The sequence below is a fragment of the Pygoscelis adeliae genome, unplaced genomic scaffold, assembly GCF_000699105.1.
Source record: "Pygoscelis adeliae isolate BGI_AS28 unplaced genomic scaffold, ASM69910v1 Scaffold104, whole genome shotgun sequence".
Classification (NCBI taxonomy): domain Eukaryota; kingdom Metazoa; phylum Chordata; class Aves; order Sphenisciformes; family Spheniscidae; genus Pygoscelis; species Pygoscelis adeliae.
This window is the reverse complement of record NW_008824655.1, coordinates 270445-293901: the sequence shown is the minus strand read 5'-3', so window position 1 is coordinate 293901 and position 23457 is coordinate 270445. Positions and strand designations below refer to the sequence as shown.

At 39.8% G+C, this 23457-nt stretch overlaps 1 protein-coding gene across 1 annotated transcript in view; it reads right to left on the bottom strand.

Annotated features, from left to right (window-relative positions):
- The window catches only part of NXPE3 (neurexophilin and PC-esterase domain family, member 3), a 28703-nt gene extending 6093 nt beyond the window's left edge, over positions 1 to 22610 (bottom strand). The window contains exons 1-4 of the mRNA XM_009322564.1: positions 22554 to 22610; positions 20356 to 20568; positions 4775 to 5535; positions 2685 to 2758 (exon numbers count right to left, since the gene is read on the bottom strand). Coding sequence (XP_009320839.1) covers positions 2685 to 2758; positions 4775 to 5535; positions 20356 to 20448 — 928 coding nt within the window. The 5' untranslated portion in view covers positions 20449 to 20568; positions 22554 to 22610. The remainder of the gene's footprint in view (positions 1 to 2684; positions 2759 to 4774; positions 5536 to 20355; positions 20569 to 22553) is intronic.
- Positions 22611 to 23457: the final 847 nt, after the last annotated feature.

Below are 23457 nucleotides of genomic sequence, written 5' to 3'. Positions count from 1 at the left end.
ACCCCTCGGGTTTGCCTAGCGGGACCGACGGGTCAAGCCGCCGGTGGAGTAACGCCCGCGCCGACGCCCCCGCTCCAACCACGCCTGCTAGAAGAGCCCGGTCTGAACCGTAAGGACTGCAAAACGGGGGGACGCCGGAATGAAAGCTCGGACCAAGAATTTTATGCGTGCCCTTTGAAGGTACGAATTACGAGAGTCTCTAATTCCATGGATTTCGTACCGTCTCTCGGCTGTCCGGCCCCTTCCCCTTTTACTGCCTGGGATAGGCGGCCCTCTGAGGAGTAATGAGGCCACGCCAGGGCAGCTCTCTTCCGCGGGACACCTATTTAACTTGCAGAAGCTGGACGATAACGTTGCAAGCGAGGGCCAGAGGATACAGGAAGAGAAGAAGCTGCAATCTCACGGTTACGTCAGTCAAACATTGCCATATTTCTCTTAGTATCCAGTGTGATACCAGTACATCAAACTTCCCTGAGGTCATTACAGGTTCTTCCTTTACCACATGCGTATTCAAACACCTAAAGTGAACAAGCACGGAGCTGTTCCCTGGCACCAACACCAGCCGGGTGGAGCAGCCACGTAACACTTTTACCCACCTTGGCGTGGAGACCACCTGTTAAGAACAGTCCCTGCCCTGTCCTGACTTGCAGCTGTTTGGGAAAGCACACATTGCCACGGCCAAAATCACGTCAGGGACCGTTCTAACTATGTAAAAGTACAGGCGGTGGAATTCCAGTGCCCAGAAGCATCCTCTGGTAGATGCTTCATTGTAACTCAGGTGTAGCCAAAATCTGAACACTCAGAAAATCAGGCCTTGAGCACCTTTAAACACCCATTCCTAACAGGCGTTTTTGGTCTCACTGTTTCTATACAGTATTCTCTGTGTCTTGCATTAGTAGATGTTAACATCCTTAGGCCTCACAGGGACCCTGTAGAAAGCAAACTACTATTATGGTTGTATAACACAAAGACGATAGTCTTCCACGAGTACCATGGAAAAAGCTGTTAGAAAATTTTATCTTTGGATGATTCTTTAAATCAGGCAACAGGGACAATGAAGGAAGAGAAAAAAACCCGACTAGTAATGTTGACTCATCCAATATGTACGAAACAGGTATCCTACAAAGAAAAGGAAAAAAACCCTTCATGTGGTCATGTAATTAAAGACTAACTCAGAATGTGAATTCACAACTTCAGTTCATTTGTTTCTTAAGTTTTGATGTAAAAACATTTCCATTTTTTACCTTTTAAATTGATTCTTAGACTATGCATAGATAGAGATATATATATTAAAAAAAAATGGTTCTAGAACAACTTTTTGGGGCGTCACACTACACATAACACCAGCATTTCAAATCTGCGTACAGTATCATACCAGTTATGCTCCAGAATTCAGAAAACCATTACTTTTGTATTTTATAGAGGAGAGTAAAAGCTCCAATCTGAATAGTTACAAACCAAGAATAGAGACAAAAGCTTGTATTTCAGAAAAATAAAGTTTTAAAAATCAACTTGATCTACATTTACCCCTGAAACAGAAAGGTATGTGCAAAATCAACAACAACAGAATAAAGAATTTAAGTGTGCCATCAATCCCAACAAATCCATACATCCACGATCATTATACCAATGTATTAAGTTTATTTATTCAGAGACTGTTCGTCTTAGAAGGAATTTCCCTGAGGTAATACTGTGCTACTCCTATCAACCCTTCCTAACCCAGCATTACTCCTCAGGAAATGCAGGCAGGCTTTGATCATCTGTAACTCCTGAAAGAAGGGCAATACAACCAAATTTCAAATTTGCAGCAGTTTCTGCGAGGAAATACATAAGATAAAAAAGGCAACAAAAAACATGTCATCTAAAGGATCGAGAGAAAGAAAGGGGGGAAAGCGCTGCTGCCCTAATAGCAGCACTCTGTTTTTTTAGTGAACAGCAAAACTAAAGGCAAGAAATGCTGTAGGCTGTTCTCTGTTAAGACTTCATTGCTTAGGTCAGGAGCTCTACCTTTGAAGTCTCCTACAACCTTATAGAAAAAACATCTGAAAAGCTTTCAATTAAGAAGTAATTCGCTGTGTATCACATTTTATGCAGGCTTTTTAGAGGCACAAAAAGCGTGCACATGGGTATGAATGAGATAAAACCTCTAAGTTTAACTTAGTATGGACTGTCTTTTTGCTGTTTTTAAGACGGGGTACAGAACAATTAGGTTCTGGTCCACAACAGTAGGTTCTGACATCCTGTGGTAACAAAAATTATAGTAATACTTAAACGCAAATTATCAAAATCTGTTCAACAAAATTATTAACAAAGAAAGAAATTAAGAAACACCACACAGCTGGTTTTGCTAGCTTGAGAGTTGGGTGAGCAGTTACTGTAAGACATTTCACATCTCTGAGTAAACGCTAGAAAAAAGTCACTTTTGGCAAGAGAACAGACTTTTTTTTAAATTATTTTTTGCTAAAAATCCCATTTATGTATGCAATTTTAGAAAATTTGGTTATTAGTACTGAACTTATATTACAGCGACACCCAAAAGCCTTCATCTTCTCAATACAAATTTAAAAGTTAATTTCTATTCCATGGTACGTAAACAAACAAATCAATTATTACCCCATGCCTGTTGTTCTTTGTATAAATTTAATTCTGAATTACAAACAAGAATCTTATAAAGTTCACTTTACCTGTAAATGCCTTGGGCTTTACAATCACTGAATCAGGTCCACTGGAGAGTATCGGCCTTTTGATATTCACATCGCTTGAACAAAAATTAATAATAACAATAGTAATATAGTAAGGCTGTAAAACTTGAAGGTAATATTAATCTCATTTTTTTCTTAACCCACTTCAAATAAGCACATAGGACTCACAATAAGAATTTTTCACTTTAAGTTTACTCTACTTCCTATAGCTGAATTCATTCTGTATTAACTTCCTTGAGACCACTATCACTGTTCTCAGTCAGAATTCAAAGTTCCATAGCACTAGGACACAAATCTCGTGCACCCGCTTGCTGGCACAAATCCAGATAAAGCTATCAAGCTATCAGAGGTCTGCAAGAAGCTTTGGGGGATTTACCACAAAGATGGGAAGTTCCCAGCTTGTGGTACCTGTACCACCGCCAGGAGACAAACCACCGAAAGGGTATGCTGCAGCAGCAGCTCCCAGCTCTGCCAGCTGTCGATAGGTGCTCAACACCACTTTCGGCCCCCATAATCCCACAGCCTGCTCTGCAGTACACAGCGGAGCTTGCGGCGGTCCAGCACCACCACCACCTGCAGTTCTACGTCCAGACTAGGCTAGCGGTGGTGTGTCCTGCCTCTGGGGGAGACGGTAGTCCCAGCCAGTGTCCAACCAACTTCAGAGACCCCCAGCAATTCCGGTCTTCCAGCAGGACAGCAATTTGCTGAACAGGGACACAAAGCTCATCCCCCTGAACACCCAGAGACCTCAGAAATATTTGTTTGTGGACATCAGTGAATTCTGATCATTTTGTGTTGGACACGTATCACTATTGTACAGCTGTGACAGATGCGGAGATTTAATACTAAGCTCTTGTTCTGTCTTTTGTTGCCGTTTTAAGGAGCATACCTGTCTAATGTTTTTCTCTATTTAAGAAATAAATTATTTGGGATTTCTATAAGCCATTTCAGTCAAGGATCTCAGAGCTGAATGAAACAAACCAAAACAAAACAAGCAAAAAAAAATTCCCGCTCCCGTTTGGAAACATCACCAATCAATATCAGCCATATTTTACAGGTGAACTGCCTGAGGCACAGTCAAAAGACCCACTTACAAACTTGGTAGGTTTGTGCCAAAAAACAATTCCACTGATACTTACTTTTGATTTCTGGTCTTCGGTTACAAACATGCACGCACACTTTCCTAATTAAACTATTTGGAGCTGCTCTAAAATCTTTCCCAATTTAAGCCTCAAGCGGACATACTGCTGAAACACTTTCCTTCAACACCTTTTTTGGAAAGCAAGGCAGTAGCCTACAACTACCATTCTGACACAACACAGTAGCTAACTTCGTCTAATTTCAGCTGAGGGTATATACAGAAGCAGTTCTCTCACGTCCTCCCCTGCACTAAGAGATGTATTTTTTTTTAAATGCTGAATGCAGAAGAAAAAGATGACTGTGAAACTAATTTAGTTTGACACTCTATATAACATGCACCGATCATTTCCACTTGCACAGGTATCGCTCAGCAGTTTGTTCTGCCAGGTGTTTTCTTCATGACTGACTTTAGGTTATTCCGAAGATTTGAAACTCATACTGAGCAACAAGGAACACACTGCATTACATGTAAGATGACTTTTGCTGAGGATAAAAGCAATTGGTATTTTGTGTAAAAATAAGCCTAAAATCTGGACCTTTTTTAGGTAGTTCAGACTTGGCCAAAAATACATCTCAAAGCATTGTTACTGATATTGCAAGCATTGGTGTGGAAACAAAAAAGAAGGCAACAGTTTCCCAAACCACCACCAGATTTAGACAGCATGCTCTTGTGAAATTTAGCAGGTGCACCAGGGTTGATTTCAAAGCATAGAGAGAGAACTATACTCCGAGTTTCTTTAGTTTAAGATCACTGTGTTCTTGCACGGCTGAATGGAGGGGAAGAGAATATTCAACAACTCACATCAAACACCTGCTCCTGCCGATACACACCTCCTCTAAGGCAATCTGTCGTATTTCACCAATAACCTAGAGTCTGCCTTTAAAAAAAAAATTACTTGACTGAGTGTATATAAATTCAACAACATACGTACCTTTGGAAAAAGAGGCTTTCCTCTTTTGTCAGAAGACCTTTTTGATATCCACCCTTGGCATGGCTGATGCGGCTGGCACAGGACAGTTTTCGAGGCTTATAACAGAACCATGGCTCACCCGTGTAGAGATCTGTGAAGTTGCACACCGGTAGATCTCCAGGCAAGCAAACATTGCACTCAGTGGTCTCCGAGTACCTCCCAGACTTGAATGAGCTTTTGAAATAGACCCTGTCTGGCCTTTCTTCTCGTAAACGCAGGAGGACTTGGATCGCTTCACTCGGATGGACAAGCGACACAGAAACTTTGACCTCTCCTGGCCAAAGCAAGGTAAAGAAGACTTTGTAAAGGCCATTATGGCAATCCACAACCCTTCCTGTTGCTCCAGCTTTCAGCAGAGGAGAGTGAATTCGTGCCTGTAGATAGTCTCCGCCATACTGCTTGGGTTTTCCTTGGAAATCCTTCATACGAACAAGCACCTCTAACCGATCACCCACCTTGAAGAACCCGCTGGGTTTCAAAATCACAAAGTCACTATGTGCAGGATCGGTGCTTTGTACAAAGGCAATTTTGCTGTCAGAGGGTTTTGGCCACTTTATTGCAGCAAGCAACGATTCCTGTTCCGCTTGTTCTCTTTTGGACAAAATCTGCTGCTTATAACCACAGTAAGGCTTCCTGGTAGTTTTGGTTGTCTGTGATAGAGAATGCTGGACATTGTTTTCTGTTATCCAATTTGATCCTGAAACTGTGTCATCATCCAGGTGCTGGGGAGGAAAAAGATTACCTGAAACTGTGCTGTTAAACGAAACACTATGAATAATGGATGCTTTGTCAGGAAATGGTCCCAAGAACTGGGCTTTGCTTTACAGAGCTTTGAAGCTGACCAAATGAAGCAATTTTACTAGAAGACACAAATCTATTACTTTGACCGTGGGCTTTCTAAGGAAATAGGCGGGCAACCTGTGGTTATCCTGCTCTGGCAAAGAGGCTTTTAAATAAATCAGTATTTTCTGTGGCAGTATTCTGGCTACCAGCGTATTCTGTAAATATCAGCAGTGTAAAAAAAATTACAAGAGGTCGTATGATGAAATAGTAAATTGTGCCTCATGTTTAATTTTCTTACCGTACTAACATTTTAGTCTTCAAGCACAATGAGGTCTAATAGCTGCCCAATATAATGCAAGGAAATGGGATTTGAGACATTACACTGCAGGTGAATCTGATGCACCCCCTGCACATGCCTTCTAGAGAAGTCTGCTGCATGTAGCAGCTGTGGTCATTTATCTGGTTACACTCACATTGCTTCTTATCTAGTTACCTGAAATGTGGGTTTCCCTGTAATGTACCGATTGAAAGAAATGGAAGAAAAGAAAGGAATGCTTCAGGGGCAATGAATTCATGAACTGGTGGGCAAGTAAAATAGTCTAGGACAAGCTAGGACTAAACAGGAAAAAAAATTATTTGTTTGTTTTTTTTAAGATTTTAAAATCTATGTACAGCTGCTTCTACAGCCAAATGAAACACAACCAGAGCATCCCCAAATCCACACAAGAGTTTAAAAATTAAAATAGTTAAATACAATGCTAGACTAAGAGAGGGGGCTTCTGCTGTGACTTGAGATCTGTGTCCAAAACAGTATTTTTATGCAGATGACAGCAGAGATACCATCTTCTTCATGACATCACACAATTTTGCAGGTTTGCATTAGGGAAATTTAAAAAATAGCAGTCTAAGAGTCCAGAGCTACCTGTGAGATTTCTAATCAGCAAATCCAAACTTACACCTCAAATACACACAAAATCAGCAGTTAATGAGTCCTTAATTAACAGGTGTATATAGTAGAACTCAGCCATACTTGAATTTCATAGAGAAGCAAAATACATCAAACCATTTTTCAAGCAAAGATTAAAATGATACAATGTACCAGTCACATGGCATCAGAGAATATGCTAGCTTAGATTTGAAAGGTTGCTAAAAAATTAAAACTACACTATTTAAATTTTTTAAAAGATCATTGTACTTACCAATATCCTAGTGTTTTCCGTTTACTTCCTCCATAATTACCTGCTCGGTAATATACTAGAATTCCCAGCACTTATATTGAAGACTTATTTATTATTACAAACCTTTCTTAGTCCATTGAAATACCACCTAGAGTACACATACATACTAAGTAGTTCCCCTTGGCTACATTTTATTTGAATTTGCCAGTATATTAAAATCACTTGAACAGTACAGAGATTCAATACACTTTTTTAGAAGAAAGGTAAACCTAACAAGCAATAGAAACGCGCAGGCTTTTGAAGCCTGTTACCTAAGAAGTTGGTTTTGGCCGGCTTAAGAGGATAATGAGCACACTAGGATGTAGGATGGATACACAGAATCTTCTCTGTTTGATACCCATGTTAACTATAAAATCTGAAATTGTAAATTGTTACATTTTAACTATAAAATGTAAATTGACAGGTACCCACAGATACACCAAATGTTATTATCACAATAGAAGCTTTTGCTTCTGTTTTACTTTCCCCCCCAGGATTTAACAAATTTTTCCTGAAGGCCATCTGAGGTAATTCATAATTATTTCTGTTTTCCATCACAGTAGGCAAAAATGCAAACATATCACTGCACATTACTTTTATTAATCCAGTAAATTTCAGGCAAAGCTGAGAATGAATCTCAGGCACAGTTCTACTTTAAATCTTGCCTATGTGGGTTCTTGAATTAAGCCAAGTTTCTAGTTTTGGATACCTTCACAACTTCTTCCTTTCACTTGCTCATGCATATGCGTAACACAGAAAATACTGCATGGAAATATTTTTAAAAGTTACCTATATATTTTGATGCATACAACAAGCTGGTAACTATGTCTCAGACAGCAAAAATATTTAAGCATTTTCCTAAGGAAGGGTGGAGGGGGAGAATATGAAACATAGAATCATAGAATCATAGAATCATTAAGGTTGGAAGAGACCTCCAAGATCATCGAGTCCAACCGTCAACCCAACATCACCATGCCCACTAAACCATGCCCCTAAGCGCCTCATCTACACGGCTTTTAAATACTTCCAGGGATGGGGACTCAACCACTTCCCTGGGCAGCCTGTTCCAGTGTTTAACCACTCCTTCAGTAAAGCCATTTTTCCTCACGTCCAATCTAAACCTCCCCTGGCGCAACTTGAGGCCATCTCCTCTCGTCCTTTCGCCAGTTACTTGGGAGAAGAGACCGACACCCACCTCGCTACAACCTCCTTTCAGGTAGTTGTAGAGAGTGATAAGGTCTCCCCTGAGCCTCCTTTTCTCCAGGCTAAACAACCCCAGCTCCCTCAGCCGCTCCTCATAAGACTTGTTCTCCAGACCCCTCACCAGCCTCGTTGCCCTCCTCTCCATATGTGTGCGTGATTAATTCTTGTGTTCAGTGTAAGCTCTCAAGACAAAGCTTCTGTGTTTCAGTTGGTTCTTCAGTGGTTGGTACTTCAAGGGGGGGGGGCGGGGGGCATGGAAAAAAAGATCCTTTCCAATGAAGAAAAGAGACGGCTATCTAAGAAGGCCTTAAAAACAGAGCTATCACTATTTTTAACCTTCTATAAATTTCTTCAGGGTTTTTAACCCAGTCTTTCTATCAGAGATGTAGAAGATGTCATTTATGGCCTAGGTAGCCTTTCTGAAGTCTTTCCAAGGGCCTACCTATATCTTCCAGTGGAAAAGTGTGCAGAGAACACCAAGCCAACAAACTCATACATTCAGAAAACAGAGCAGAGAACATAGTTCAATGCCTCTAAAGCAGTCCACCTACACAGCCTTTTTAGCAAAGCACCAAGCCAAAGCTCTTCACCTGTATGCAGCTGAGGTCCTGGACAAGCACTGTCACTTCAACTCCAGCATCTCCAGGTCATGACCCATTAAGCAGAATAGATCATACCACAAATATTTCCTCAGTCAACCTTCAAGGGGGGAAAAAAAAACTCTACAAAGGTAAACCATAGCTTCTTCAACATCCTGAAGGACCATTCTTGGTCCAAGGATGAACACGCTTGTTCATCTTTACAGCCCTCTCCCAGGCCCAAACAGGACCATGTATTATTGCAGAATTATAAGCTTATGTGTAAAAGTAAACTACATCATGTATGCTATTCACAGGAGAAAATATTACAGAGATTCCATTTTCCAATTAAGGCAGGGAAAGCTTCAGAATCAATTAATATACCGAAGATCCTTGACTGGAATAGAAAAGCTTTCCAAACCATCTTCCTTACTTAAGTGCTTCCCAGGCTCATCTCCAAACAAGTGCTCAAGCTCTCCCTATGGATACACATGGCTTGCCCTGAGGCAGATTAATAGCTTAGTCTGTCCCCGCTCCATTCCCTACCCTCTCTTTCACTGGCATTTCCAAATCTCTCTGGCTCCTGTATGTTAAGAAGTCATACTGAGCCCATGAAGAACTGTGAGCACTCTACTCTAGCTAGCAGCCAAAATAAAATAAAATTTCTTTAAGTAGGGCAGATAAAGAGCATTTCTCAAGATTTCTCAAGAGTCCTCTTCCTTTATCTTATGACACAGATTCTTTTAGTTTTTAATACAATCTCCATGTTGAAAAACACTTGCCCTGCTTTGTTTATTTCCATATATACTCCATTCAAGGTGTATTGATTTTGAGTGCAGTTCCCAAGGGGTGTGGGGTGGGGGTGTTTGTTTGTTTGTTGAGTTGGTTTTTTTTTTTTTTTAGTTTGTGTGGATTTTTGTTGGTTTTTTTGTTTGGGCTTTTTTTATTATTATTTTTTATTGGCTGCATTTGTATTATTCCCTGTATGTGCCACCTGGGTGACCTCTCTACCGAGACCATGTTTCATGTCTATATAGGGACTTCTCAAGTCTGAGAAACTTGATGGACAAAATAGTCAGAGGTTGCTGAAATGGCAGGTTTTTCATTCAGCATCACTACAAGTACTGACAGCAGGATGGACTTGCCTCCCACATCTCTGCGTATGTTTCTGTAAAGAGAAAAAGGAGTACAATAAAGGATTGTGACCATCACCACCCATGTAGAACTGTGATTATATTCTTATTGTGGTACAGCAGAGACAGATTTTCAAAACTGGGCCTGAGAATAGGTGAAAACATTTGTTGGTCTGTAATACGTCACTCTTAAAAATGCAGGTCAATATTCTCTGAGTTGTTGAGGGCCTCTAATGTTTTGCCGAGTATCTATAACAAAGAACGGGGGAATTAAGTCCTCCTGGCCCTACCTGACCCTGCTTTCTATAAACTACATTTTCTTCAAAAAATGAAAAGTGACTTGAGTACCAGAATGACATTTGCATTAGATAAGCCTAAATGTAGTCAAGGCAGTTATCCTTCCCCATTTTATCTTGGGGTACTCCTGTTCCTGTCAACATAACAGCTTCTTCAATCCACTCATCACCATTTTTTCTCTTGTTTGAAGACAAACCTAAATGAAATTAATCTTAACTAACCCTGGCTGCGTAAAAGTTAGGCATGCAGTCTAAGCCATTCAACAGTGACATAAACGCCTTCTGTGCTTATATTCTTAGTCAGACATTTAACTTCCAGCCTGATTTTAGTCACTTATGCATAATCAAGGACTTCTGTCATCATTAAATCCTTAGAAATGTATCTTTTCCTTGACACTCCCATTCTTGAATGCCAGAGGTCAAGGCCCATGAAACCAGTCCTGTCCCTCCGCACATATCCATGTGCACAAATTGGATCAAGTCTTTATCCTCTAATAGTCCGAGTTCACCTTCAAATTCAAACTGAGCGTGAAAAAAAGCCAAGGCTTTGCTTCAAAATCCTGATGCTGGATATTGTCCTGCTCATGGACCGGATGGAGGATGATGCAGGAAGGCGTCTGACTTCGCCAGGGATGGTCCTGCCCTCTGCAATTCTCACCCCAGGTTTCCCACTGACAAGAGTGGGGAATACACTCCCAGAGCATTCGGATCACTGTTTTTTCCTAGTTAGGCAGTCCCTAGATGGATGCTGGGTGTATAACTCAGTGCCTGTTTGAATAGCAACTTGAGAGCACATTCTGCACTTTCCCGTTTGATGCGCAATTCAGACAAGATCTCCTCAGCGACTGGGTGGGATAAGTGGCAAACAGAGAAAGTCTTGGAGGATGTTTCACAGGAGAGAGCTGTTTTACTGGAAATCAGAAAGCTGGGGCACGAGTCCATACCAGCTTTTATTTTTTTTATTCTTGCTTACTCAGAACAGTTGTATAAATGTTGAGGGAAACAAAAACATCAGTGTGAGAGTTTCCATAGACTTCAGTGGAGATTTTCAAGTAAACACATATTGCAAAAGCCAGACTTCGAGAGATTATCACTAGTCTCGATGTGTTCATTTTCCTCCTAACAAGGACACCAATCTTTTTGAAGAATCCTAATTGTTCCTACTCAGAAGCCATTAAAAATTATATATCGTATTATATAGAGAATTCATCTAATTTAAATGTGAAAATTCTGTAAACATCAGTATTGTATTACATTATGTTCCGTTCATTCGTTTGATTCTCTAGTACTTTGGAGGGGGGAAATATACATGCATTGAATTTTGGAGATTTTATTTTAAGGGCTGCTTTAATGAATTCTTAATTACATTATTCAAAAGATCCATTATTCAGCATTCATCTCACTTCTACATGAAAGTCTTTACCTGACATGTGAATGAAATGAGTCTAAATGCTTTCCATGCCACTTAGGGATTCGTAATAGACTTCTTGCTGAATGGCAGCAGAGGGTTTTCTTTCTGTTTTAAATATTTGTGGATTGCTTGTAGAGATGGACAGGTACGAAATACTCAGCTGTCCCAAGCATCAGTGTGCCCTCTAGGTGCACTCAGTCTCACCTGATGTGATGCAGTCACAGTGCTTCAGACAGGTGAAAGAGATAAAGGCTAGAGAGAAAAACATTCATAACATTTCAAAGGTTTGCATATATATTGATTCTACAGTACTCACCAATTTCGTTTGGGGTGGAAAAAGCTTATAGCTCCTTGTTAAAGATTTTCTTTTTTTTTTTTTATGGTTCACTGTGAAAAAAAGGTGGTGAACATTGTAAAAGGAATTGAGATCTGTTTTTCAAAAAGGGTAACTTGATACTTTTTCTCATTCCCCATTCATTGCAGTAGGACTAATATCTGGTATTAAACTTGGAAAAGAGCTTAAGAGCTCAAAATACTATACTGCATTTCAGCAGTGCAGTCAGCAACTTGAAATGAGTACACGCATGGCTGATCAGGATTGTACTGTCATTACATACATCGGGCCAAATTCCTCCATGACTCAGTCCACTCCTGATCCCGGTCAGCAGCTGGATCATACGCGAGGGCTACTTGCTCCAGACTGAGTCTATATAATAGAGCATTACCCATCTCCCAGAAGCACTGAGGTCGTTTAAGAGGGTAAAGTTATATAGTTATATTTAAAACCCTGGGAACATCTGTCTTTAAAACTACATTTATTGGTTTCAGTGAGAGTTTTGCCTACATAAGGACTGCAGAATTTTCATCACAGAAACTACCTGAAAAAAATCCTGCTACTCTTTTGTCAGAAAATTTTAAACATAACATTAATACTAGGGAAGTGTGCATACTGTATGCTTGTAATTGATTATTTGCCTACCTGTTCATTCTAAATATAAAAATATTTATTTTGGAAAGAATATTATTTAGAGTGTTGAAGTTGTCGCTGACTAGATACCACAGTATAATCTCATTTCCTTGTGAAAGGATTGGAATATTCATCTCCCGTAGATTAAGATTGTCTGTTTCATTTGCACTAAAAAGATGACAAACTTTCTTCTTTGAGATTAACATGCCATAGATAAATTATTATATACATTCTCTTCTTAGCTATCTATGTTTTATAGAACAACTTTTGCAAAAGAATGCATATTAAAAGACTGTTGAGTGCTTTTACAGTCCTTAGATCAATTTTTTAAAGTACATTTCTTAAACTACGTTTTGTTGCTTTTCATACATACAGATGGAGCTTTGCTAGTGTTGAGGCATTGGTAGATATATCATGACCTTTCCCCCTACCTGATTATGAAGACAACTGTGAAATTTAATATGCTGCTTTAATTCCAGACCATTATTTAGGACTCAGTAGTGGAAGATGCTGAGCACGTCTCATGAAGTGCCCAGCATCACCAATTCCCACTGGCTGTCTTGCTTAGCACCGTGTAGGACAGCGTTAACGATACAAAACCCACAGCACTTGTGTGATGCAGTCAGGCATTGGTTAACGAAGCAGCCGCTATATCAAGTGGGCTGAACAACCTACTGATAAAAAAGCAACATTTTAGAAAGCCTAAGAAATCTCAGATGAAAAACCACATTATCCACTCTTCTGATGGGCAAAACGTGTAAGTGCTGCTCACGGGGACTCCCATTCACCCAGCCTAAAACTCCCCTCTCTAGGAGTGATTGAAGTGCATCCTTGAGGAGTCACATCACATTGTGCATCCTGTGCAGAAGAGATCCTTCAGCATGGACAAACAACTGACCCAGCCTTTGTAGCTGATTTCTCAATACAAAAAGTGCTGGTTTTGTCCTGGTTAAACTGAAAAACAGTCATACAACTTCCTGAAAGGAGGTTGTAGCGAGGTGGGTGTCGGTCTCTTCTCCCAGGTAACAAGCGATAGGATGAGAGGAAATGGCCTCAAGTTGCACCGGGGAGGCTTATATTGGGTATTAGGAAGAATTTCTTCACCGAAAGGGTTGTCAAGCACTGGAACAGGCTGCCCAGGGAAGTGGTGGAGTCACCACCCTGGAGGGATTTAAAAGACGGGTAGATGAGGCGCTTAGGGACATGGTTTAGTGGTGGACTTGGAGTCCAACCATTAACCTAGCACTGCCATGATCTTACAGGTCTTTTCCAACCTAAATGATTCTATGATTCACTAAGTCTAATTGCATGAAGTTATTTAATATAAATACTTGGAAACATCTTTTATGCAATTACTATCAAAGCTGTTTCAAATAGGTAGCTCTGATCATGTTTTTGGAGCCATGGCACAGTGCAAAACTACTTTTTCCAAGCAGGAACATGAAAACTTTTTTTCACCTTCCTTCAGCTTGTATAGAAGCTAAAGGGTAGCTTTGATTGCTTAAAGAAATGTAAGGATGAGTTTCTAATGACATTATGTTCTTTTTAAGTTTTATTTGAACTACTGTATGATCATAGTTCTCAGTCAAATATCTATTAGCTTTTCACTAACACACATCAATAAGACAGTCAGTGCCCTGAAAGCTTATATGTACAAAGCAAACAAAAAATCAACATCCTTCCATCCTTTAATCAGAACCCAAATGTGACCACAAAGTAATTTAACAGATGTCTGCCAAGTACTGCAGGCAGGACAGAATGGGTTACATGTCAATTAAGCACAAACAAATCCACAAGCTGTTCCTGGTGCATGAAAAGTATCATAAAAAGGAAAAAAGGAAGCTGTATTTTCAGGAAAACTAATGAAAGTTTCAGCTCAACTACTCAGCTTTTAGCATTCTCACTGCCAACTAAGCAAAAATTAGATTTAACATATAGCCCCACCCAGCCAATCACATTCTCAAAGATATTCTAGAAGGGTCACAGGGAACTTGGTTAGATCTGCAATGACACTTGTCCTCAGTTAAACACAATAATGTTGGTGGCTGTTAAAAAATGTTGAGTATTTCAATTGCTGCTGAAAAGGTGCAACTCCATCTCAAAGTCCAGTATCTTCCACCAGCTGTAACTCTAAGCTTGGCCTAGTACATTCAGAACAATTGCTGTAAACCTGCATATGTCACTAACGTTAGAGCAGGAAACATCACAGGAGATTCCCAGGTGGCAGGCATGGAGGGGGGGAAGTTCCAGTTTGCCCAACAGAGAGTCTTAATTTATGCAGCAGACAATATTTGAAACTGAACAAATACCAATTACTGAAAGGTCAGTCATCTTATTTTCAGTAATTTTACACTCCAGGTACTTTATTCCTATTTGTTTTCTAAGACAAGCATGAGATCAATTCACTGTCTTTACTGCCTCACAGCACTGAGTGGGTGCTAAGTTCCTCTGAATGTCAAAGCCAATCCTAAAAAGCCATCACCTGACAGATAAATGTTCCAGTAATAATCCAAACAAGATGATGCACTTATCTTTTGTAGGCACCTGCAATTTAGCAGCAAGAATAAAAAACTTTGTTACATAGTTCTTTTGTTCAGTTTCAGCTGTTTGGTTCCACGCACCATTCCTTCATCCTTGCACGAAACTTCCCCTCTCCCCATACACTCTAAGTGCTTGTAAATAAAAGAATGCCCACAACCAATCCTGAAGTGGTTCTCTCGCTCTAAAGGCAATTGGTACAAATATACAAACTCTCCTGTATCCTAAAGGCATGATGTTGCTCCTCGGCAACAACCTGATACTTTGTGGAAAATTATTGAACATTTTATCTGTCTGGCTGTGCTTGCAAAAAAAAATATATTCTTCTGGTACTATAATGCAGTGGTCAGCTGTGGACCTCAAGGGAGGAGCTACTCCATACTAAAAAGCAAATTAAACAATAAGCTGGCTATCAAATGTTTTGTGGACAGCTTTTTTTTTTATTTTAATTTATTCTTTTAAACACAAGGTAAGAAAAGTAAAATTCTGACATGGGTAGGACTGTTGAGAGGGTATCATTAATAGCTTAAGAATTCAAGAGGGAAGATTCCAACATGAAAAAGTATAAAATTTTGCCTGGGGGGCCAGCAAAACCGCAACCATGGACTTCCAGAGGGCAGACTTTGGCCCGTTCAGGACACTGGTTGAGAGAGTCCCTTGGGAGACCATCCTGAAGGGCAAAGGGGTCCAGGAAGGCTGGACGTTCTTCAAGAAGGAAGTCTTAAAGGCGCAGGAGCAGGCTGTCCCCATGTGCCATAAGAAGAATGACAGGATCTCTCTGGCTGACCTGTAGCAAGTCTTTATTTAGCCAATTACCCTTTGGACAGTTTGTGTTGCGATAGCTGTTCCTGCATATACCTCTGAAAGATGCTGTACCTCAGGGCACATTTACTCCTTGGAAAATAACTTTGCAGATGGCATTGGGATCAGCCATTTGTGAACTTTTGGGGAAAGCAGTTGAGCTTAAGTAGATTCTAGGGAATGTAATGGTGGATTAATATCAAAAGCCTCAGCTCCAAAGATAGATGGCTTCTCTGCGCAGGACAATGAATCCTGTGGTATAATTCCGTGCTGATGTAAAATCATGACAATAATGCTATTGGTCATTGTGCAAATGTAACGTATTTGACTGTGGGTGAGAAATTCATGCATGCAGTCTGCCCAGTTCCAAGTTCTAGCATGCAGAGTCCTTGGCAGGAAACTTTAGACTTGGGCTGTCTCAGCAAGGTGCCCATTTCAGTATGGAAGCATCCATTACTGATTTTCCAAAAGGAAGCAAGCAATGAAATGGTATTTTCCTGCAAGGGATAAGTGGGATCTGCCTGTATTGGCAAAGAAAAATCAGAACTCTCCTGAGGAAGGATTCAGATAGATTTAAAAGTCTGAACCGAGATTGGTGAGGTGCAATCAGATATGAGGAATGACATAAATGCAGGTTGCTGTGTGATTTAGGATTGTTCTTTCTATCTGTCTATCTATCTGTGTTACTCATGCACATTTTCATCATTAGAACATGTTCCTTGTAAAGTTGGATTCCTGTAGATCACAAATTTGTGCTTCAGGAAAAACAAATAACTACATTTTTTGCATTTGATAGAGATGGGTCTTGCAGTTAACCAGAACATGTACAAGGAGCTGAAGACTTGTAATTCTTGTAACATACAACAAAATCCATAGTACCTCATGCCTTACTCCCTCAAAAATAAAAGCTATAGATAGCAGTGGCATCGATGTTTGATTGATTTAACCAAGTACTTTGTAATTACTTGATAATGGTGTTCTGTGAGAATAAAACAGGGATAATGGCTCTAATATCATCCTGCTAAATGTTACAAAATGCAGGGTATTTATGTCTACACCCCGAAGTTCATTATGCTGACTTCATGAGAAGTTCAGTCAGTAAAACTGGCTGATGATTGGAGCCACTGCTTCCAGGGAGTATCAGCTTTAAAGGAAGCAGACCTGAATGATTAACCTAAAATACAGTAGGAAAGTTTTCTCAGTATAAAATAATTTCTGTTATTTAGAAGTAACTGCTTCAGTCCAAGCAGTGTCTATTTAAGGTACCCATCTGCATAATTTCACCGGCCTGCTGAAATTGCAAGTGCTGGTCAGCAGTTCATGTGCATCTCCAGCGAAGGTGTCATGGAGTCTTCCAACTTTATCATAATTTTGTTTTTTAAATGAATTGAATATTCTCTAACTGAAATTATGTTCTTTTTCTTTTTCATGGTTAATTTGATGTTCTTAATACGTTCAAAAAATTACCTTATTTTAACTGATTAGGCAAGGCAAGATGCACAAAGAACAAAATAGCACAACATTTTCGGCTGGTTCATTTAATGCAATCATTAGTTTGCGATTTTATAAAATTCTCTACGAATATATTAATCACTGCATGTCACTGAATAATAATTGTGTTCAAAACTGTAACTCAGAGGAGAAACTAATACTCATTTTAAAACTTGCAACCTTGTATCCAGTGCTTAAAATATAGGTAACTTCCTTTTCATGTGAAAGTCCATTGAACATGAAAGACTTAAATTTAACTCTGAACTTTTCCAGCTTAAAGTAAAAAGAAAGCAAACAACTTTCCCCTGCCCCTCAACCTTTGAGGTAGTTCTCCCAAGTAACTGGCGAAAGGACAAGAGGAAATGGCCTCAAGTTGTGCCAGGGGAGGTGTAGATTGGATGTGAGGAAAAATGTCTTTACTGAAAGAGTAATTAAACATTGGAACAGGCTGCCCAGGGAAGTGGTTGAGTTACCATCCCTGGAAGTATTTAAAAGGCGGGTAGATGAGGCGCTTAGGGACATGGTTTAGTGGGCATGGTGGTGTTGGGTTGACGGTTGGACTCGATGATCTTAGAGGTCTCTTCCAACCTTAATGATTCTATGAAAATCCTAAAGAGAAAAAGCAGGGTGGGTAGCTGGGGGCTAGCTGATAATTGCCTTAGCTCTTTAGCTTTAGACAGCTAGATTAGATGATTTGGGGATGAGAAAGATGTCTGATGCATTTAGAAACACGTTTTCAACAGTAACCAACATTAAGCCTCTTCCAACCTTAATGATTCTATGAAAATCCTAAAGAGAAAAAGCAGGGTGGGTAGCTGGGGGCTAGCTGATAATTGCCTTAGCTCTTTAGCTTTAGACAGCTAGATTAGATGATTTGGGGATGAGAAAGATGTCTGATGCATTTAGAAACACGTTTTCAACAGTAACCAACATTAAGCCCTCCTTCCAGAGCCTGAACGGATTTGGTTACAGATTCTGTGAAAGCTTTCTAAGACTTTTTCTGACTTTGATCTCTGACTGAAAAGAATCAGCATAGATACCTATACTTGACTGCCTGGAAAGCTATGTCAAAGACAGAGACAAATAACAGGGCAGGTCCATTCAGAAAAGTCAAGGCAACAAAAGGGGTTAGAGTTGCATGTTACGGCATGAAGGTGTACCAGCAACACAATACTTAACTGAGTTTGGAATATCAGGTATGTAAAGGTCAACAAAGCCACGTAGATACTTATCATGAATAGTGGCAAAAAAAAAGTGCAGAGTGAACACCCACACTCATTTCACTCTCGAAGCTCTGCCAGAGCCCTTTTCTCTAAGAAACGTAATTTAAAAAAGAAAGAAAATAGTCTAAGATTCAAAATATCAAAACTGTTCTTCGTGCAACATCCTAGGCCAAAAAAACCACAGAAAGAGACAACAAAAGAAAAGCCACCGTCTATGTTACACAAAAACAATCATACTAACTCAAACCAAAGGTCCATCAAACACAGTATTTTGATTTCCAGTAGTTTCCAACAGCAGGTATGTGGGAAAAGAATACAGGTCAAACATGTTGCGATACTTCCTCCTGAAGACTTAACCCAGTTTCTAGCACTTTATGGCTTAGAGACTTATTAAACACTAGGGTTGACATCTTTAAGATTTAGTATCCCCTAATGGATTTTTCTTGTATTCTATGAATACATCCAGACTTTTTGAATATATGCTTTTAGCAGCTACATAATCTTACTGCAAGGGCTTCTGCAGCTTTGCTGCAATCCATAAAAACACCCCTGCTTCCTTTGAATTCGGCGTCTGCAGTTTTTATTTAATGTCTCCACTAGTACTGGAATAGGTAACAAACATTCATTCTTTAGTTATTGATCCTGTGCCACTTGCGATTTTAGACCTCTCAAACATCTTCCTTGCCCTTATCTGAACCTCTTCCAATTCAGCTATATCTTTTTGGGAGTGAGAGGGGATTTTACAGCCCCTCTTTTGGATCATTTCATTTGGGCATCACTAGCCAGGAGAAAAAAAGACTCTGTAAGCAGGATACACACAACTTAAAAGCATAAAGCAATTATTGATTGGCTAACATGCAGAAAAGATAGCCTAATACCTCGTTAAATTCTAGCTAAGCATTATTATGCTCACCCACCAAATGCCGCACTGGATAGTCTGGCCAGGAAGGCAGCCAATGGGCAGGGTCAGCCTCCAAGGCTCCCTGGAACGGATCCTCGGTGATTTTATCTGCCTTGACTTTAGTCTGGAGTTACTGACTACTGCAGTTTGAAAGTACCTCTGCACTAAAGTGGTAAGTAAAATGAAGAAATGTGCAAGTCAGACACAGCAAAGGGCAAAAGAAAAAGGCAAAGAAAAGTTGCATCAGTACAGGCTGGAGATCAACCAGCTAGCTAACAGCTATGCAGAAAAAGACCTAGGGATTCCGGTGGACAGCAAACTGACCATGTGTCAACAGCATAGCATTGTGGCAGTAAATTAACAAGAGCATAACCAGCTGATCGAGCAAAATGATAATTCCCCTCAACTTGACCTTGGTGAAGCCATATCTAGAACACTCTGTCTGATTTTTGGACACCACGTATCAGAGTCAAACTGAAGAGACCAGCTAAGAACCCCTGAGATGATTACGGGACTGGAGTACGTGACCGAAAGGAGACACTGAGGGAACCAGACCTTTGTTTTTTATTTTGTAAAGGCTGGAGAAGACCGAGAGGTGATCTAACTGCAGTCTTTCACTACCTAAAGGGGAGTTACAGAGGAACTGGAGTCAGAAGTACACACTAAAAGGACATGAGGCAACTTCCACCTGCACGTAAGAGAAACATTCTTCCTTATGAGAGGGGTGCAGCACTGCAACAGGCTGCCCAGGCAGGTTGTGAAACCTGACCATCCTTGAAGACTGTCAAAACGCAACTCAACAATACCCTGCACAACCCAAGCTAATTTGAAGTTAGCCCTTTGAGGAGGGCGTTGGATTAAGTACCTCCAGACATCCCTTCCAGTCTGAATTTTCTGTGATTCCAAGTTGTAGCTAAATGCTGTCAGTCACAATTCTAACCTTACACTCAAATGGGAATACTGTTCAAGCCCTCTTGGAGAAGGAACAGGCTCCACTTACCTCTAACTGAAAAAAATTATGCACCAGCACCACAATAGCCAGTATTGCCATAAGCAGGCAGAAGATTTGCAATCTGAAGGAGTCACGCCACATTGTCCATTCATGTCTTTCCCTCCCATGTTAGACGCTGCCATGACTTCCATTCACCACAAACATGAATGTCATTTCGTCTCAGTAGTGCACAAGAGAATTCAGCTGACTTCCACTTCATTCCTGCAAATGTATTTACAAAAATTATATTAAGTCCCCAAAATATTATTAGCAGTAAAGTCGAGTTTAACACCAAGAGCATATAAATGGTGGAACTTCGCACGGCAACAAACTGGTACAATAGAACTGTTAAGACAGATTTTTGTGGCATTAATTTGAACAGTACTATCTATTATGTTACTTAATTCTCTTGGGCATGTCAAGGCAACACCTTATCATAAAGCCAGTCTCACCTGTATTTGATACAAAAAATGCAAAAGAAGAGCGCAAGATTTCTTTCTGGCAACCAAAAAACCAAAACAAACAACCACCACCCTATTTATCCATTAGGCCACACTATCACCATCTAGCCATCATGAGCCCAAGACTTTTAGCAGAAACTTGTGTTTTTAGACATCTCCCTATTTACCTGGTTAGAGATTCCAATAAGTTGTTATTAAAGACTAAGGTCTGAAGCAAGTCTGGATAAGCAAGATAAAAGATATTTTCTCCAGTTTTCTACTGGGGAGAGGGATAAAAAAAATAGCTTTAATGCCTATCAGTTAAACAGGAGATATCTAACACAGTTGAATGCACTAAAAGTGAACTTCAGGAATCTTCCATAACATCAGACTACATCTTCCCTGTTGTTTGGGTTTTTTTTAATCTTCCCTTTTACATCATGTACTCTTAGGCAGCTCTAATGGTAAAAAAAGTAAACTTCTGGAAAGACTGCAAGGTGTTGGGTTTTGGTCTTGTTGCTTGTCATCTTGTTGTGTTTATTTAAATAAAATATAATAATAGTCGTGTTTTAAATAAAATTTAACTTTCATGAACTATATTGTTTCTTTGAGGTTGCTTGATAGCTGATCCATTATAAAATCACAGACTTAATAACTGTTGATAAACAGTTCTCACAGCTTAATGCTTGTTTAGTTTGACTCTTGTATCTTCCTTCTTTTTTAGAAGGACAATTTTGAGGCAGTCATTTTGCAAGCAAAAAGGGTACCATTCTCGCAGGAGAAGCTCTAAACTTGGAAACAGACAACAGATGGCAAGGAGAGACAGTCAAAAGACACCAGTCTCTTCAAACCTAATATTCTCAAAGCAGTGTTACTCATACAACCATCCACCAAGTGCAACAACATAATCAAATGATTAGATAAACTTTGTATAACTTTCCATAAATAGTATAACTGAGAAGTTATACTATTTATTAAGACTATATGAAGAATGCTGTGTAAATTTAAATTAAACATGATACATTAAATATCAAAATTAGCTAATTAAATCATTTGTTAGATGAACATAGACTAGAAAACTGAAATATATTACCGGTATAACCAGGACAGTCTCAAAATAGACCGCACATGAAATCGCTTTACAGGGATTATAGGGATTATAACTTCAAATGCTTTGCTGAGAATTACAGAGATTGTATTTCTGACTGATGAACAAGCACTGAAAGAGCAAGATGTCCATTAAAGTATCAAACGGACAAAATGCAACAAAAACACGGCTTTGCTGGAACAGTTCTGTGCTAATATAAAGTATTAGATTTGTATAAAATATCAACTCGGGTTTTAAACGATAACTGATAATGAATACACCTAAATACAGGAAAATGCTAATTTAAGGCCATATACGACCATTTCAGGAACAGAGACAAATACATTAGACAGAAAGGGAATTTCCAGTTTTGTTGCTGAGAATTCTCTTCAAATCACTGAAAAGCACAAGACATTGAAAACTAATAGAAAGTAATTTTATACACCTAAAAAGGCCACAGAGGCTATTCCCACACATTTTTGTTCAAAAGTTTTTGTTCAAAAATTTCTGTATTTCTGTAAACATCATATGTTCTAAAACATTGAAATGTACAGGTTTAGAGTTTTCTTTATACTAAAGGCCTTAACATACTTCCAGTTTCATCATCCCTGAATAATTGATCTAGTTGATTTTTTATATAATGGCAGCACATAGTACGCCAAAAAGCCTTAGATTCTTACCCTATTCTTGGAGCATTCTCTGAAGCCATCCACACAAAAGGCCAAAAATATCCGTGTGTGTGTGTGTATATACACACATAAATAATTTTTTTAATAAAATCTCATATATTGGTGGTTTGCTTGCAGTGACACAAAATAACATGGCCGTTAAGATTCCTTACCTGTAAAATTAATTTGTTTCTACAATAATCTAGGAAATTTTTTTTAAGTATTTTAATTTTTTCTAACTTTGGCCCTATACCTTCGAATTTTCTGCTCTTTATTGTCAAGTATTACTCCTCTCAGCTTTTTTCTGTTATTACACGCCCCATTTTGCCCAAGGTTAAAAACAAAAAAACCAGCTCAGTGACATTTTTATGAGCAGTCTTCAAATTCTCTCATGCTCAATTACAGGATTAGGGTTTTTTTTTTTGTTTTTCTAAGTCATTAAATATTGTCAGCTCTCTATCCCAATACTTCCCTAAGCCAGTAGCGTTACGAAAGCACATATTAGTGTAACTACTTCAAAGAGCTGTCACGCAACCCGCTGAGGCAGAGGAGCCACTGACTCCGGCGACGGCAAAACCATCTCATGGAGGCACAAGGTTTCTAGGCTGGGCGCCCGCGCTGCTGCAGCCACAGAAAATCAGATTTCCTGCTGTCTCTCCTAACTCGGCCTTGCCCCCCGAAGAGCGGGGGTAACAGCCCCAGCAGAAGGCTGACGTTCAGAGGTCACCGCAGATGGTTCGCAGGAGCCCGGCTTTGCGGCAGCTCCCTGCAGCAGTTCTGGCTTAGGAAAACAAGCCTGCTCCCGCCCCGCGGTACGAGCCCTGCCCGACGCCACGGGTACACAATATGCACCCACGAGGAAGGGACCGGGACAATAAAAAGCAAGCGGGAAGCACTGCCGCCGGCAATACAAACG